The sequence below is a fragment of the Terrapene carolina genome, unplaced genomic scaffold (assembly GCF_002925995.2).
Source record: "Terrapene carolina triunguis isolate 2854851 unplaced genomic scaffold, T_m_triunguis-2.0 Scaffold67, whole genome shotgun sequence".
Lineage (NCBI taxonomy): Eukaryota > Metazoa > Chordata > Testudines > Emydidae > Terrapene > Terrapene triunguis.
The window spans coordinates 25,743,838-25,761,982 of record NW_020664418.1 but is presented as its reverse complement, the minus strand read 5'-3'; the positions used below and the strand labels follow the sequence as shown (position 1 = coordinate 25,761,982).

General features: G+C 40.1%; 1 protein-coding gene across 1 annotated transcript in view; it reads left to right on the top strand.

Annotated features, from left to right (window-relative positions):
* Positions 1 to 1,013: 1,013 nt before the first annotated feature.
* The window catches only part of LIPC (lipase C, hepatic type), an 81,838-nt gene continuing 64,706 nt past the window's right edge, over positions 1,014 to 18,145 (top strand). The window contains exons 1-2 of the mRNA XM_024204908.3: positions 1,014 to 1,077; positions 1,286 to 1,415. Of these exons, the coding sequence (XP_024060676.1) occupies positions 1,334 to 1,415 (82 nt within the window). The 5' untranslated portion in view covers positions 1,014 to 1,077; positions 1,286 to 1,333. The remainder of the gene's footprint in view (positions 1,078 to 1,285; positions 1,416 to 18,145) is intronic.

The following is an 18,145-nucleotide window of genomic DNA, read 5'->3' as shown; positions in this document are numbered from 1 at the left end:
CAGTAGGAAGAAATTAGTATTGGGGAAATTAGGTTTGGGTTTTGTAATGACCCAGCCACTCCCAGTCTTTATTCAGGCCATGCATCTGATGAAGTGGGTTCTACACCACGAAAGCTTATGCCCAAATAAATTTGTTAGTCTCTAAGGTGCCACAAGGACTCCTCGTTGTTTTTGCTGATACAGACTAACACGGCTATTCCTCCTTGAGGTAGTAATCTTTGAGTTCTGGAGTGAGTTTGTTACAACAAAGTAGTGCCTTATCCCAAAAGTAGTTCCAGTGAACTTTGTGGGACTGCATTTAATATAAGGCACTACTCTACTAGAGAAAGGGTGTCAGAATCTGTCCCTAGGAGGAACTCTATCACCTCAAAACAGTCTTTAATAAAAAAAAGATAGCTTGCTACATTCCCTCCAAGTGCCTGACTGGGCCCTCAGCACTACACCTCACACATGACCAGGGCAGAAATAAGCAGTGCTCCCAGCCTACTTGACAAGGCCTCTTCACTCTGTCACAGCACAAATACAGTACACACCTTTATAGCGAAATTCATACACATCACAATTATTAACCACCTGCTCTGATTTCCAGTAGACAATGTACCATAGAAACAATGACTTTTCTTTGAAGTCACCCCTACACTTACTGCAGTTATTGTTATTGTTATTAGTGGAGGGAAATGTCAGTTAATTGTGCTTTATTAATGAATTTCTCACACAAAATAAAAATCTGTCTGCTTACTTTAAACTAAAAAACATTTTCTTCTTGTACAAAAGCAGTTATCTATTATAGCACTGAAGTTAGAAAAACTGTTTATTAAGTGAGGCATTTCAGCATATCACATTAATTCCCCACCACCACCACCATACCGGTTCCCCTCTACACACACAAACCCCAACTTAGATGTCTCTAAGTTTGTGAACTATTTAGATTAGTCTTCTTTTCCTTTAGTCATTTTGCAATATGTTCAGACTGAGCCAACCAACTTTGAGCTAACTACCCACGACCTTCAGCTGCGTTTCAGAACAGAATATTCACCCTCATTGTGATCTTTTCAAAACTGAGCATTGCTGAATAAGGTAGGGATCCAGCTCTACATTTATTTTCTGCCAAAAGCAACATAAAATGAAAACGTATTTGGATGAAAGTAAATTCAGTTCACATTAGAGTGAGGCACAGAAGGAAAATATTGGAACAGTGAACAGAACACTTAAAGGTTAAAGGTTAACAATTAATGGGTAACCATTTCTTCCAAAGTATTGATAATCTTCTATGTCTCTTTGGCAGCAGAAAATTAGTAGTGAAAGCCTCAGTGTTCGTGTGGAAAGAGAAGAAATGAGAAGTTTCCGATTTCTCTCACTTTTGTTGCTTTTCTTCATCTTTACTCAAGCAAATACACATGGAGGGAAGAAAAAAGGTAATATACTGGCTAATGTAACTAGCAATCATGATTTTTGTTTCAAAGTTTGTGCTATAAAGATTGAGATACTGAATCTTTGGGACTCAGCATGGTTTTTTGAACATTATGTTCTCTTAATCAAATGCATGGCCATTAAAATGACATTTATAAGAAAATGTAGCTGTTTTTAAATGAGAGGCAACCATTCTCAAAGAATGTAGCTGCAAGTTAATCTGACCTCTAACATGTTTGTTGACAGTTATGTTAAAAAATGTATTTGTTTGAAAACTCTCTTGAACCAATAGTGGAATCTGCTCTGGGAAAGAATATTTTCTAAAATAGGAGAAAAGGTCTCCAGAAATTTTACAAATTGCTTCATTAATTTATTTATTGGTGTAGTGTCGTTGGAGTGAAAGGAGTATATCTTTGAAATCTTGTGCCGGACGAGTTGTGCGTAGAATGATTAAGTTGTTGCACCCCCATTTTCCATGGTATTGTGCCACTTTATGTCAGAGTATCCCTTTGATTATTGAAATATGACAACCACAAAACTGTAGTACTAAACCTCTCTAATTTGTCAAAGTTAATTTCATATTCAACCTTGTAAACCATACATACTAAGTAGCAGTTTTCCTTCTTATCTAAGGTTATTTCCAATACTTCAAATCTGGAGGGGATAATATAGTATCATCCCTAGACTGAGGTGAGATGTAGAGTTGTACATCTGCAGTAGAAGTATGTCCTTTGTTGGTAGCTGTGTAAGGTTTTATGATATAACAATTCTGTTAACTATTTCCCATCAGAGGATACTATATACATCACTTGCACAGTGATTTCAATTTGGGGGCAAGAGGGTTCTGCATCCCAAGTTTCACTTTGTGTTTCAGGTCTGACACGACAAAAACTTGAAGAAAAACCTCAGTCAAAACCAGTTTCACTCAAAACTATAATCTGTTCCAGTTTCACACACAGCTGGGCCCACAGGTACTTGAAAGGCTGACAAACTCTTAGCAAAACGTTGACAGGCCTACACTGAGTTTCAAATTTTTAATAGAACCCAGATGGAGATTTGTTTGTAGTTTGGGGTTTGTAAAGTTAGCTTTACCCATCTCCGTTCAAAACCTTGTGCGTTAAAAGTTCAGGTCATTCATCAAAAACATGACAGCAGGTTACTGTACCCCAGTTCCTCTAAGGTCAGAAGGCTCACTTGATGCCAGTGCCTACTCTCCCTCCCTTACCATCTCTGGCACCTTTCATAGCATTCCTTTTTGTAATCTAGGCACAATTATGTCAATGGACTCCACTTGTTTGCTCTTTGCTTCCCTAGCTTAGAACCTACCTAGGCTTCCAAGAAGCACGTTAAGCATGTGTCTCATTAGCGTTAGCAGGCACATCCACATTAGTGTCTTTTTTAAATGAGATACTGTTGATTTAAGAAACAAGAATAGGTAAAGCTAAGAAATTTTTTTTTTTTTAAAAAAGAAAATCTGCTCTGTTCTCATCTGCACAGAACATGGCTAGAATGGTCTGCAGAGCTTAGTTACAAAGGTTAAAATCTGGTTGAAGCAGCCTTGCATACCAGAGACAGATTCTTGTCTCACATCAGTTTTATACCACTATAACTCTTGACCTCAATGGAGTTATTCTCAGTTATTCAAGTAATAACCATTCTTCTTCTTAAGGATTAAAAAAAAATCAAAGTGTGTAAAGTAGTCTAAGTTTCAGGTTTGAAATACATAGAATGACACTCCTTTCAACTGGATTTGAATTTGTAGTTAGGTTAGACTTGGCCCCTCACCCTTTCAAAGCAGGGAAATTAAGCACCGGCTAGTTTATTGTGTGAGGGTATTTAGGATGGGAAGACACTAGCAGATGTCATTTACTTCAGTGGGATTTGTGGGTCACTGTTGCCTCAGAACAGTCAGGCTCTTTAATTTAGGACATCTAAATATGATTTAGGAGTTAAACTAAGTACCCACATTTGAAAATTTTGGTCCAAGGATTGGTCTGACTGGTCTCTGCTTGGATGTTGAAGATCCAGATCCCATTGCATTCCTTGTGTCCTTTGCCAAAATTCCCCAGCCCCCCCATTGTTGGAGAACATGCTATACATTTGCTGGCTGCTGCCCTCTACACCATCGGTGGCTGCATTTCTTTAGAGATACTGTATAGACATACAGCAGCAACGTCCTTTGGAATTAAGAGTTCTATCACCTAAAAAGTTACTCCTTCTTTGAGGGTTTCATTGAAGATTTTCAAGATCTGGCTAACCGCAAAAGTGAAACTGCAGACATCAATCTTTCCCATCAAAATCCAAAATATAACTTCAGTCCAGTTAATTAAAGACCCTTTTCTTTTGTTCATGGAAATACCCAATACTAGGGTCTAGAACAAAGAACTAGCCATGCATCAAACAAGCTTCAATGTTTTCTTCTAATGCAAATGACTGAACATCTTAATGAGGGGCTTACATTCACCAGAAGAAGAAAACATAATAGGTATTCACTTGCCTTGTGCATTACTTTCCTTTTCCTGCTACTATTCACACAGTAGCGATCACTTATATCACACTAAAAAAACTGGAACAAAGTACATTTTCTTGATAATGCAGTAGTGCATCTACACAGCACTGCAGAAATGTTGTTAATGGTTTGTGGTTTTCTTCATTCCTTTCAGAGTAGAAGAGGTGATATCATTTTAATGGGAAATGTCAATAGATACATTTATTATTAATTATTTTCTCCAATGCTTGTTGTTGTTTACCACTGGCTTATCTGGCATATTTTGTCATATGAGAGCTATGCTGAATCTACTTGAAGTTTCAAGGTTAATAGTGGGGTTTCATTAACTACATTAATAATGCAGTTTTCAACTTTATATTGCTCAGCAGAGTAGCCTTAGTGTAGTGACCTCTTTTCCTACGTATTAGCTACAGCTAAGAATGGTTTACTGAAGCTAAGTCAGGCTTCATATGTAGTCAGAGCACGTGGCAGTATTTGGATGGGCCAGCAGCCACTTCCAAGCAGCATGCATAAGATTTCCTAGCAGAATAAGCAATAACTGGCAAGAGAGACAAAAGGGGCCATGTATCTGCACATGCCAAGCCTGGGTGATAAAATTCATTACTTTGGCAATGGGCCAAAATGAATTATGATCCTCTTCAGATAGATGTGGAAAACAAACCTTACACTGTTCTCCTTTAAAAACAATTTACTGAAGAATTTCCCTCTAAAATGGTTTACTCAACAATGCATTTGTGAAAAACAAAGGCAGTTTACACAGTTATGAACTCTTACTTGTTAATTACTCTGATTTTATAAAAGTTGCTCCAGTTCTTACCCGTTCATGTGCTGTAACTTCCCTGAAAGTGTTAACTTGTAGAAGACTAATTTCCTTCATAAGCACCTAGCAACAGTCTCATGACCTCACATTATAATCAGCCAATGAAAGTTTATTCTGGTAAAGCTATGCATGTAGGATGACATGCTTCACTGTCTTGGCAGTTGGATGTATGGCAACCTGACAGCACGTGCCCATGCACGCGCACACACACACAGTTCAAGTTGCTTGTGCAGTTTCAATTACATTCAGTTGAATTAGTATTTTACCAGTAATACAAAATAGATTTTACTTTTCTAATTGGCCTCCAGATTCAGATACAACTACACCAAGTGCAACATACAGTAAATACCAAAAAGGATGTGACAAAGAGGAACCCAATTGAAACTGATTATGAAGGGAGATGCTATTCATACATACAGCTCTCTGTAACAAATTAAGCCACCTTGCACCACATATTGCAAATCCAAATTTGGATTTGCACTAGAGCAGTCCTATGACTTACTACTATTCAAGAATTTGATTCTCCCACTCTTACTCCCATGGCATACTACCTTACTCTGCAGCTGAAGTTACTGGGACCACTCACAGAGTAAGGTATTATACAATGGAAGTAATGGTGTCATTACTAAGGCTCCAAGGCAGCAAACAGACTCCTATTTCCAGTCATTGTAGCTTTGGAGTAGACAGACTCCCACAAGGCTCTGCTTCCATGGCATGTTATCCCACACGTTCTTTGCTATGCAAATATATAAAAACAGAGCTGAGATTAGATTGGTCATTTTCATACATCTGTATATTAAATCATTTACCCATTGTTCTCTTATTTCAGGGTCAAATGTTCTGTAGCGTGCCATGAGTGATTTATTCCCTATTTCAAGTGCCACTGCTCTACCATTGGGTAATGAGGGGTCATGAGGCATGTTGGAGGACATCAATTAATGTTTAACTCTGTGTTCATAACTCCTCATTTCCAAAGACCACTCAATTAGGAGCCCAGTCAAATGTAAACTTGTCCTCTTCAATCACTTACAATAAATGCTGGCTATAAAAAACAGTCCAGATGAATTCTGATTTACCAGGATGTCCAGGTTAATAAATGTTAGCAATTACTTAAACTTCAGACACTGTTCAGGAACAAACCCTATTTGCCTGAAAACTTTAAAATGTTTCTTTATAGATACACTAATGTTTATGTTTTACAGGACACACACCATGGTAAGGTGTGGTATTACATTACTTGCACCATGGTAAGATGTGGTATTAGAGGTGGGTGTTGTTTTGGTTTGATCTCATCTCTAGTTCGCGATTTTCTGATTTGGGGATGTGAAGCAGCTGGTAGTTTTAATTTTTATGTAACTAAATTTTAACCTAGGGCAATAGCTCTTGAACCCTCAGGGAGTTTCTGTATTCACTACATATCAAATACATAAAATATTGTGTGTTATATCAGCAATATTTCCACTCCAGAGCTTACATTGTACTGATGAAATATCTTTAAACCATTTGAGAATGGACTGTGTCTAGGATTGTTACTGTTATTTGGGGGAATGCTTGAGAAGTACTGCATTTCACACCACTGATTACAACCTCTGTAGTGGTATATTGTTTATTACAGATATGGGGAAATAAATACAAATATGAACTAACTGATGTTTGTAAGACATCTTGAGGGAAGCTTAACCTCCAGCTTATCTCAGATACTTGATTTGTAAACTATGTATCTTTGCTAAATTGTATTATGCAAGAATCTAAGGGCCTTTCCATGTTTATTCAACCAAAGTTCTTAGGAGCGATTTAAACCCCATTTAAAAATGACTAGTCCTAGACTCCAACCCAAGTGCTCTCCCCTGGAAGTTCATTAGGGAAAGTGGTTACCAAACCTTTTTCAGGCAACTGAAATATAACAAAGACTAATCTTGGCTAAATCAGCCAGTTCCTATTCAAATGTGTATGTCTAACCTACAACAGAGTTCCATAGCTATGAATCTCTGTTTCACAAGTGCATACAATTAAGAGAGCTGGCTAGCAGTAGCTTATCTGGACCCAGAACAGAGGCTCACCACTGAGAGCTAAATTGTCACAGCCTTTACTCGGCCATGCAGGGGAGTAAGGTCTCCTCTGTTTAACCGGTTTAGATTGTAACACCAGCTGCAGAGGGGAAAGATGGTGCTGCTTCGCTGATGAGGTTTGACTTTGGCTCAACCCACCTCACCCCCCAAGTAGATGAAAAGGTGCAGTGAGAGCAGTAAACTGGTCTGTGAAAAGGATAAAGTACCTTCCACCCAAGCACAAGGGAGGAATTGTAACCCAACCAATTCATTCTCTGGTCTGCTCCTGGGATGGTGCAGCCATGAGGTTGTAGGAAGGTTGTAAAATGGCCATCTAGACCTAAAGTAGAGAAGGGAGCTTAGATTATCAGTCTCACAAGTCTTAAGCGCCAATATACATACCAGCAACTGGGGAGCAACTACAGTGGAATACTGCACTGAGAGCCAGCTGGCTCATCACCCAGTAATTTATTGTGCTCCATCTCCATCATGCTTACCTTCTGCTTACTGGGCAATAGAAATTGAAATCTACATCATTATTCAAGCTTGTTCTTTTAACAGAGAACAGTTTTTTTGTAAGGAAAATAATAGATTGGAATTTTCTTAGCAAATGAGATCAAAGTCATGACAGCTGAGGAATTAACAAGTGGTGCTGCATGGGAAATCCTAGGCGACTGATGAGGTTTTTAAAAAGTATGCAATGTAAGATGTGCACACGTGTGTGGTATTGAACTTTTGTGCTTCCTTTAGTTACTAAGGGTGCAGTTTTGCCATCTTCACTGGTACTGAGTAGTAGTACTTTTTAAATAAAGTAGTCCAACTGAAACTCATAGGACTACTTGTGCAGAAAGGTACTACTCAAAGGCAGAATTTGAGCCCTAGATTTTAGGGTTATCTTTACAAAAATAGTGTTCCAAACAGTCTACAGTTGACCTGTACATGTTGTTCACTTGGGCAAGACAAGGTCAACAAGAAAGAAATGAAACCCCATGTGCACTGTACAATGCTCACAAATAAGGACGTTTCAAATTCAGTCAAGGATACGGAGCATACAGAGTTTACTGAATGAAAGAAGTTTTGCTCTCTGTGAGCTAAATTCTAGCACTTAGCCATAGCTCTGCACTGGTGGACTAGTGGATCTACCTTAGGGTGATTGGACAGCAAGTGTGAAAAAAAATCAGGATGTGGGGGAGGGTGGTAATAGGCACCTATATAAGGAAAAGCCCTGAATATCAGGACCGTCCCTACAAAATTGGGACATCTGGTCACCCTAAGCTAAGGGGAGCACAGGGAGGCTTTCAGAATACCTCCTAGTGCACAGAATCATATAGGTATGATATACCCTTTCAAGAAGGGTGACATAATCCTCTCCTTAAATTTATTGCAACAGGACCATTTCCAAAAAGAAACATGACCCCGCACACTATGAAGTCAATGTTGTGAGGAACGGAGTACCTCACCACCCATAGATATGGTAGTATCCTTCGCAGAAATAAATAAAAAAAAGCATGACTTGGTTGTAACAACTATAAAGGAGATTCTTAAGTGAAGCCGCTGGACACAGATGCAATGTGGTTGTCTCTATCTTCCAAACTAAGTAGAACCTGTGCTGCTTATTGTCACTATTTCCCCAAATCCCAGCCTGGACTAAGCAGAAATGGAAGGGGCTGATTACTACACTTCATACTTCAATGGTTATGGAGGGCATTCGAATGTGTAGAATTGAGTTCTTGACATCTAACATTTAAAAGTAGCAGAAAGTTAAACTAGTTTCTCCATAGACCCCTCCCTTTGAACTCCTTTATGCATGGGATGGAGGGAACTAAATACAAGTATGGCCAGAGAAGTCAGAAGAAAGGGAATGGAGGTTTTGTGACATGCTTCTCCCTCCTTATGAAACAGCCAGCAGGAATTCCCTGTACCCTGTCTCTGCAGTTTCAGGACTCCATGTGACTTGCTCTTAAATCTTTTTTGCTTGTTATTTTTATGATTCTATACTATATTGCATCTTTCAAGTTCAATTTATATATACAGCAGTCTGTTTGTAAAATAAAATATTTTAAGTAAAATAAGAATGTGCTAGCTCTAGACTTCCATAAAAGAAGTGTCTGTATATTCTCAGAACACCTTCTGCTTCTCATTTAAATGAAATGTTCTCTGAATATCTGTGAGCAGGTGAGTTCTCATAAGCCAACCTGAAATGTTTAGGTTCTGAGCTGCTTTCCATTTATGAAGGACAAACATTTTAGAGGTTAAACTGGCTAAACTTAACATTCTCATCTGGTTTTCTGTTACCCTGAATATAATAATTCTAGTCTAAAAAAAAAAAAAGGAATAAAATGCTGAAACATCAGAGACTGACACCTTATCAGCTCAGAGACTAAAATACCTAAATATGCATAAAAGGACACTCCACAGAACATATGCATCAGATTAGCAGTCAGTGCTCTCCAAATCAGGTCATTGTTTCTGATCTCTTCTTAACCATCCCGGACTGAGTCCAGGGCAAGCTAAACAAATGAGTCTCAGGTTTTTAGTAAGCAATAGGTTTTCTATGTTGTGTGCTCCATAACCCACTATTAGGGCTTGTCTACACTTACCAGAAGATCGACGCTGCGGCGATCAATTTAGCGGGTCTAGTGAAGACCTGCTAAATCGACCACCGATCGCTCTCCCGTCGACTTCTGTTCTCCACCTGATCAAGAAGAGTAAGGGGAGTCGATCGGAGAGCGTCTCCCGTCGACGTGGCATAGTGTGGACCCCGCGGTAAGTAGATCTAAGCTACATTGATTTGAGTTACGCTATTCATGTAACTCAAATTGCGTAGCTTAGATCGAATTTTCCCTTTAGTGTAGGCAAGGCCTGAGTAACTCAATTCAGTCCCTTACTACCTGCATTCATTTTTTGAAATACAATTAAAAAAAAAGTTTGTACTCCGGAAGTAGCCAAAGGACCCCAAAACTTTCCAGAAAGAAGGTTGTGTCTGGAATATCCTTTTATGCTGGTGTGAAGTACTTATTTCTGCAATAAACTCTCTTAATAAGGATCCATGCCAGCTTCCATTTAAGTCAATGGCAGGTTATCCATTGAATTAACAGGAGCTGGCTCTGGCCCAATAGGAGATTCCAATATCCACAGTAGTTTGTGCGCTGTACTAGAGCATCTAATAGTTAATACTTAGTCCTGCCATGACTGCAGGGGACTAGAATAGATGACCTCACAAGGTCCCTTCCAGTCCGATGATTCTATGAAGGGTGCCATGTAAACCAAAATTTTCAAGCTTGCGTGCCTACAGTCTGTCACCTCAATCCATAAGTAGGTCCCTAAAAAAGCTTCAGTTAAAGCACTTAATTGCAAGCAATCAAGTGTAAACATTTTTGTCCTGCTGCTCACAACCCCACCACACTAATACAGCTCAAGGGCAAGTGGAGAGATACTTTTTGCCAAATTTAGAACCCAATAGAAAAGTCACAGGTTCTATATTTAGAACAGAAGAGTTGACATTCTAGATCCATTTAGCTCTGGAGAAATATGAGGCGTAGTCTGCTTGATTTTTGTTTTATTTTTTCTAGCCACATTCCAGTGGGGGCAGGTGGGTGCTCAGCACTTTAAGTCCATAGTTAAGCATGAATTTCAAGCTTAAGTGTAGCTTCCTGTTTTAGCACTTCTCTAATCACATTTGTTTACAAGATTCCATTCTGTAGATATCCTCAAATCTGACAGAAGTAGAAATCAGCCCCAACTTTCAGCCCCAGTAAATTCTGCTATTACTACTTATTCCCTATTAGATAAAAACCTAAAGACTGCAGTGGCCAGATTCTGATTTTAGCTACCCAATAATAAAAATTGGGAATAACTCCATCAACTTCTGTGACTACTTTTTGACTGACTGCTGCACAAGAGCAGAATTTGGCCTTTGTTTCCTTAGTAGTGACTATAGTGATTTTATTTGCAGTTCCTGGCTCCATTAGAATTTAAAGGGCATCTTTCTCCTCTAATTTCATGGATTGATTTCTAATCATTTCATCAGCGAGAAGAAAAAAAAAAGCAGAAGGAGACAGTTCTGTCACTCTGCTGATGGCTTGTGAAAGTTTGGGGGGGGGGGACATTTCTGTCTGGTGCTAATAATATTTACATTAAGGTGGTCTAGGGCACACTTCCCCTTGAAAAACTAGAGCTAATATGATTATTTTCTCCATAGTCAGCAATCTAGTCTGCCAGTTAAAATAAAAACCTCTACCTCTGAGCTCTCTGGACACTTGCCCAAATTAAAGCCTAGATTTCCCTCAGACCCCTTTGTGCATACTTACGCAAATGAATTCTAAGTATTGGAGAGAAAATGTTTAACTATGAATGAATGATCCAACTCCTATTCCAGTTTTCTTTCCAATATCGCCAGTTTTTACAAGGTAATTTAACTCAGAATATCAGCCTCTGTAAGTAATACTCTACAGTGGAATAGATTTGACAGATCTGTTTGCCCTTCTCTGCCGCATCTCTCTCTCTCACACACACGCACGCACGCACACACACTTTTAGATCATTACTCTGAATTTATACTAAATACAGAACCATGAGAGCATGAGCTTTCCCAAACACATTCAAAGAAACAAAATCTCAGTCCTCCAAGGACCAGAGCAATTTCTTTTAGGCATTTCAGTGCCAAGGCAGGTCAGTGAAGTTATTATTAGCATTAATTAGCACTCCTACAAGCTATTGAATTCTTTACCTGCAGCCAAGAGGCATGCAAGACTATGCAGAATTCTCTTACTTCTTTCTAAGATTTAATTCCCATTCTCATTATTACAAGCAAGATACAAATATCACCAATGCAAACTGACTTTTGGTAAAGTAAGATTTGACCCATGTACCCAAAATGGCTATACAAACAGAGATCAGGTAAAAACAAAACTTCAGAGGAAAGAAACTCTCCACAGAGAGTCTGTTTAAGAATTTGTAAAGAAAAATCATTTGGTCTACTAATTATAGACAGACCAGGTGTTATATGTGGTATATCAGGTCACAGACAGATAATTCACACACACAGCTCAATCATGACAATGTACTTTCAGGTCTGTGCTTTATGAGTCTGAATATACATGAAAATTGACTCCTCCTCCAAAAATCTGAACTACAAATATCAGGGCTGAATCAGAGGTCCAAAAACAAACTGATATCAGTTATGAAGTGGTCTAAGAATTGACGAAAGTCCACCAGCACATCATTCTCATGCACTATATGCATATTCTAACAAAGTGCCATGAGACCGGAAGCCTGACAGTAGCTCTCATTATTAAAAGACACTGCCATTTCATTGAGGGAGCTGCCAGAGGATTTATTTAGGAGAAAAAATAATATTTAAAATCAGTGATTTTATTGGGATTAAGAGACAATCCACAGGGAAATCTTAAATCCAGAGATACAAATACTATGAAAAATAAAGTACAGCTATTACATGAATTAAGAAACAAGATATTTTGTAAAACATGACACCAAAGTACTAGCCTCCAAGAGAGAAATGCATCAATGGGTATTAGCCAAGATGCTCATGGATGCAACCCAGTGCTCTGGGTGTCCCTAGCCTCTGACTGCCAGAAGCTGGGAGTGGATGACAAGGGAGGGATCACTTGATGATTACCTGTTCTGTTCATTCCCTCTGAAGCACCTGGCACTGGCTACTGTTGGTTACTGGGCTAGGTGGAACATTGGTCTGACCCAGTATGGCTATTCTTATATCCTCCACCTTACCCCTCATATAAATCCCATGAGATTAGAAAGAAAGGGGAAAAACTCTTCAGTCAGCAGACCTGGATTCACTCATATGCACTCTGTGAACTTGCACATAACCACCCCCTCCCAATCTTGGGGCAGCAGGCAAGGGGGAGCTGAACATCAGAAAAAATGGTCACAGCACAGCACCACTCACTCAGGTTTAGCCCACTGCCTCCCCATCATGATGGGGGCGGGGTGCAGATGGGCCAGTTTTGAGTGAGTGACATTTGTGACCTGGCACACAGGGTCACAGTGCTATTCTGGTCTGGGGTTCCCCAATGTACATGCAAAGGCCCCAAAATTCTTTGGCTGTGCCATGTTACTCAGCATTGCCAGTGAAAGAGATAAGCACAGTGAAGAAGCAGAGGAGGCCAAGAAAATAAAAAATAAGCACTGCATGTCTTGGTGAGGTAATCTAAGTACAGCAAGAGTGAACGGGAGGTCATCAGATGTAGACAGGCAAGTGAAGTTTAGCCGATCATTAACCAAAACTAACTAGTCAGCTGAACACAGATGCTTTCTGTGACAGGCTGGGGGCATGCCTGTCAAATTGTGAACTCCATTTTGGTTTGTGAATGCCATTTTGTGATTATAACCTTCATTGTGACCTCCTTGTTGGATTATGGCACCCAGGTGGTGTTGAAAGCTAGTCTCATCCTGAGAAGGTTAGTCTATTCTTTGTGCTCATGCTATCCGTGGGCTACCTACCATGGGGCTAAACAAAGAGCCATCAGATCTGATGGGCTAGTAGTTGAGACTATCTGCAAGAACAATTAACAAGGAAGGAACTGCAGTTCCTCAGCCTGAGCCACATGGACCAGAAGGGGAGAGGGAGACTTTTAAAAAGATGGCTACATCTCTGAGGTGGGGGCCCAATTGCATGTTATGGTGGCTGGCAAATAGACCAGGTTAAGGAGAGGAAGTGCTGCTTAGCCTGAGGACAGTGACCAACCCCAGGACCCACAAAAGGGGTGAGATCAGACAAGGCAGATTGGATTCAAGGACTGTTTATTTTCTAAAGTTCTGTAACTCTCTACTACTTTCAAGTGTCTATGGTTAAGAAATTCCTTTGCTAAGTCTGTACTCCTTGCTTTCCTGACAGTTTAACTAGAAAGCAGAGCTCCTCCAGCTAGGTGGACTTGGGGAAAATGTATTTAAGCAACTGGGGGCACTGGTAGCAGGGTCCCACTGGCCAAGAAGAGTGTCAGACATGGGGGCTGCAGCTATCATATCAATGTTTTTCAGAAGGCCTGTTAAGTGCCACAAAGCAAGCTATCATTCTGATTGGCTGCCAGTAACGTCATTATCTTTGTCAGTAACATGCAGTAAATGCACAAGTCTGAGTTTTCCTTGTTCAGATATACCATTTCCTGACACCAAAGAGCATTCTAAGTTGTGCATTGCTAGGGTAGTTACACACCACCAGCCACGGGTCGCAGTAATTGCCTGAATGTACGTTGTGTCATGTCTTTTTTCTAAAAATTAATTAATATAATGGGAGTTGTGGACCTGATTCCCCACAGATCAAACTGAAAACAGCCTTTAATGACATGACAGAAATGAATGTCAAATCTGTCATGGACCTTTCCCTTCGTGCAAACATTAAGTAAAAAAACTCCCCCCAGAAACAGGCCTAGCTAACAGCATCGCTAAAGTATAACTCTGCGGTTTACCCCTCACCATCAGTTTTCAGAAGGAAGAGAACTAAATATTCAAACTGATTATGATAAACAGTTTGGTCACTGACTGACTAATTCATAAAGTTACAAAGCTAAGTAAAGGTTGCCAAGCACTGATATTGTAATAGGTCCGTATCCTGGCTTCAGATGTGCACTTAGTGCCTCCAACAACCTGAAAAATGGAAGATTAACACAGATCAGAAAGAATAAGGCACTTATTCTGGAATTTTCCATTTTGCTCTTAAGCTAGGGATGAATTTTTTTAAAACCACGTACAGCCTCCAAATTCATGCAGTCAGAGGATTCATAGAAGATCAATGGCTAATATATATTTTCTTTAATTGGGTTTTATTAATTTCAGCATTCCATAGTAAGATTCTCTCTATTTGCATGACAAGGCTTCAGTATTGGTATGGTTGGGTATAGAAATACAGTAGTAACAATGTACTTCATGGTGCTTTGTTCTAATGCTCAGTCTGCTGAGAAAAGCTTTCAGTTGAAAGTAACCTAAAATTATTATATAAATATATATGAGCAAAGCTAATTTGAAATAACATGACATGCTTTGATAAGCACATTTCTTCTCATTCCCAAAACCAAGACTCATGTCTCATATTATGTAACATGACAGTCACTCACCCACCCACAAGTCTCTCATTAAATCAACATTTATATTGACGCTGTGCCTATGACATTTTCCTTTCATGTAATGGACCTAAAGCACATGAATCCAAAAAAAAAAATACAACTCATGCATTCAATATACTTGATCTTCAACAGCCAGTGATTTATAGGACAATCCTGTGACACTTCAGATATTCCAAATATGGAAGTGAATAAACTCTCTCAGGATGGCAGCCACACAAATGACTTGAGTCAAGTTGTTAAAAAAGAAAAAAAATGCTGTGGTTATCATCATGATAGTTCAAACTTGATGAGGGAATCTAGGATGTTGTTCTACCAGTACTAAGCCATGTATTTATTTTACGCAGGCCTAATCACTATTATATCACATACAGAAAACACAAACAGGTTCCCTATTTATGGAGGAATATGCAGGGCCGGCTCTGGCTTTTTGGCCACCCCAAAAAAAAAACAACCTGCGGCGCGGCCGGAGCGCGGGGGCAGGGGGACCGGCGGGGGGGGCGGGGGGGGGGGGGGCGGGGGGGAGAAAGAGAGAGAAGGGGGCGGGCAGGACTACAGCAGGGGCGCTGCCACGCGGCCCCTCCCACTGCGCCGCCTCCTGCCGCCTGCCGCGAGGGCTCCGCTCCGGTCAGCGGGGAGGGAAGGAAGAGGACTGCCCTGCAGGGCGCTCTGGTTCTCCGCGCCGCCGCCCCCTTCAGGCGGCCGAAGCGGAACAAGAAAAAAAAAGCGGCTGTGCCGCCCTAGGATTGGGCAGAATGCCGCCTCCAACAATCTGCCGCCCCAAGCACCAGCTTGCTCAGCTGGTGCCTGGAGCCGGCCCTGGGAATATGTAACTAAAGTATGAAAATTCTTGTTTCCACTTGTTAAAAAAAAAGTTATTTAAGCATAAGACTATGAAATACAAATGTGCAATAATTTAAGTCTGAATTGCCTGAAATTTGGAGAGACATCCACCTGGAAAATTTGTAACTTGGTGTGAACCAGAGAACATGTTTGTGTGAACTCTGCAGCTCTTACTTTTTCCTTTTCCTCCCTCATTCAGTTTCTATTGCAGGTGACAATATGTAAGCAACCTAGTGCCTTAAAATCTGTACATTTATACATGTTAAATCAAAGACTGAGTCAAATTTTGCTGTCAGTTACAATTCAAATCCTGCTCCCACACTCAACTCCCTTCCATCACTGAAGAGGCTTGTGAAGCAATGGAACTGGCATCACTGAGCTGTGCAAAAGTGGGCAGAAGATTTAGGAACTCTTCACAGAGGGCATTCACCTCCTGTGAACTGCAGAGTTGCACCCCATAGGATCTCCTTGTTCCCAAGTACACAGAGGTTTTGGGTTGGAGCAAGAAGATCCACAATTAGTGCACCAGTATTGGCATCTACTGCAGTACAGCTCTCTGACCTGTGGTGGCTTATTTTACAGTTCATTTAACATGTGAAGTTGATTTGGATCAGGTAACAACTAAACATTTCAACTATTATGCCTGCTAACCAGTGTGCACCCCGTTCCTCCTACATTCCAACAAGCAGCACTACAAGGTAGGGGAGGGGTTATGGTCAGACAGGTAATCACCCATCCATATTACAAAAAATTCCCTTGGCCATCAGTCATTAGAAGTTAATAGTGGAGACCAAGCACCTGACCATCTCCAAGGTAGCTCTATCCAAGCCTTGGTGACTCTTGATACTTCAATCATGCCAACCCAGACATGTCTATGTGACTCCCACCCAGTCCATTCAATGCTTGTTCTCATGCTCCCAGCAAGAGTGTCTTTGGAAAGAAGCTAGCTTCTTGCAACCAAGTAGGTAGCCATACAAAAGCAAATGGGTAAACTGAGTCACAATTTTCATAAAAATACTGTAATTTCCCACAATCTCCACATCTGGCCTGTAGATCTCAGAAAAAGGATGGGATATTTGAGTAATATGTTATTATGCAGACAAAAAGCTCATAGCAATGGGGTGTGGTGATGAGCTCTATAAACACACCAAAACAAATGCCTAAATAATAGAAGCGACAAGCTTGTACAAATAGGCTGTTGCATTGCAGTGTAGCCAAGTGAAATACATATGCGACGTTCTTAAATAGAACTTCTAATAAAATGCTTCCACTTTATTACATGAAAGGCTGGCTGTCAGTGTCACTTGCAATACAATGGCCAAATTAAAATAAAATTAAAATTCCTTTTCTAGGCACCCGGCTTTATACTAAAGCAATAACACAAGCGTTCCTTCTTTGTTTTCTGTATGTAGGTTGCCAGGAAGAGGGGCATGGTTGGTTGGGTTTTGAAGGGCTTTTAAAAATAATTTCAGTGACGCTTCTAATTTGATACTGGAAATCAACTATGTTCAAGAAGGCAGCCAACATTCAATCAACAAAAGAAAAGGTATGTCTTTTCTTGCTGCTTTACTGTGAGTTTTGGATACAAAAACTCCAATGCAGCCAGTGTTGTTGTAGGTTAACAAAAGTGGAATAAGGAAATCCACATTTGTGAATCTTGGGAACATTGGCTCAAGAGTATGAAAATATTCTTAAGGGGACAATTCACCCCCCATCCATCACTGTGATGAGTGCTCACAGTTACTTGAGCTTAGCAACGGACAAAGGTTTCCAAGTTCTCCATTCATGATGCAGAGCTATATTATGCCACTCAACCTAGGTCCCAGGTATTTATTTTCCTCATTTTACCCTAATCTGAAAAAAAAAATTTAAAGGACATTTTATGATAACGTATTTGCTTGGAGCAGGGGTCCTAACTTGGCAAAGATCAATTCCTTGGAGGCTGGATTCTACAAGTAACAACCCACATGTCCTAAAACAACTCCTCACTTTTCTTTTCTTTCCCCTTAATTAGCCACAGCTGCATTACTAGCTAGCTCTTTAAATAGCTGCCTAACAGCAAGCCTTGGAAATAACACCAAAAAAGGCTCTAAAGCTACGTGTATTGCAAACCATGGATCTGAGAAGTCAGGAACAGCACAGATGGTTTTGAGGCTACTTTCACCATGAAAAAAGTATTGCTTCACAAGTGGTCAGGGTTTGTTTGTTTTTTAAACCTAGAATTCCCTATTGTTGTCATGTGGCAATTTTCTTCTAAATAAGCCATTCTTAATGTTAAACAACTTGATAAAAAGGAAATAATCAAGTCAAACCCTCTCACCACCACCACCCACAACAACCCTATTTTACCTGAAGCTTTCAGCGTTATGAATTTAGCACAAAGCTTATTTCCATCTCAATTTGCAGGGAGTTAGAAGAG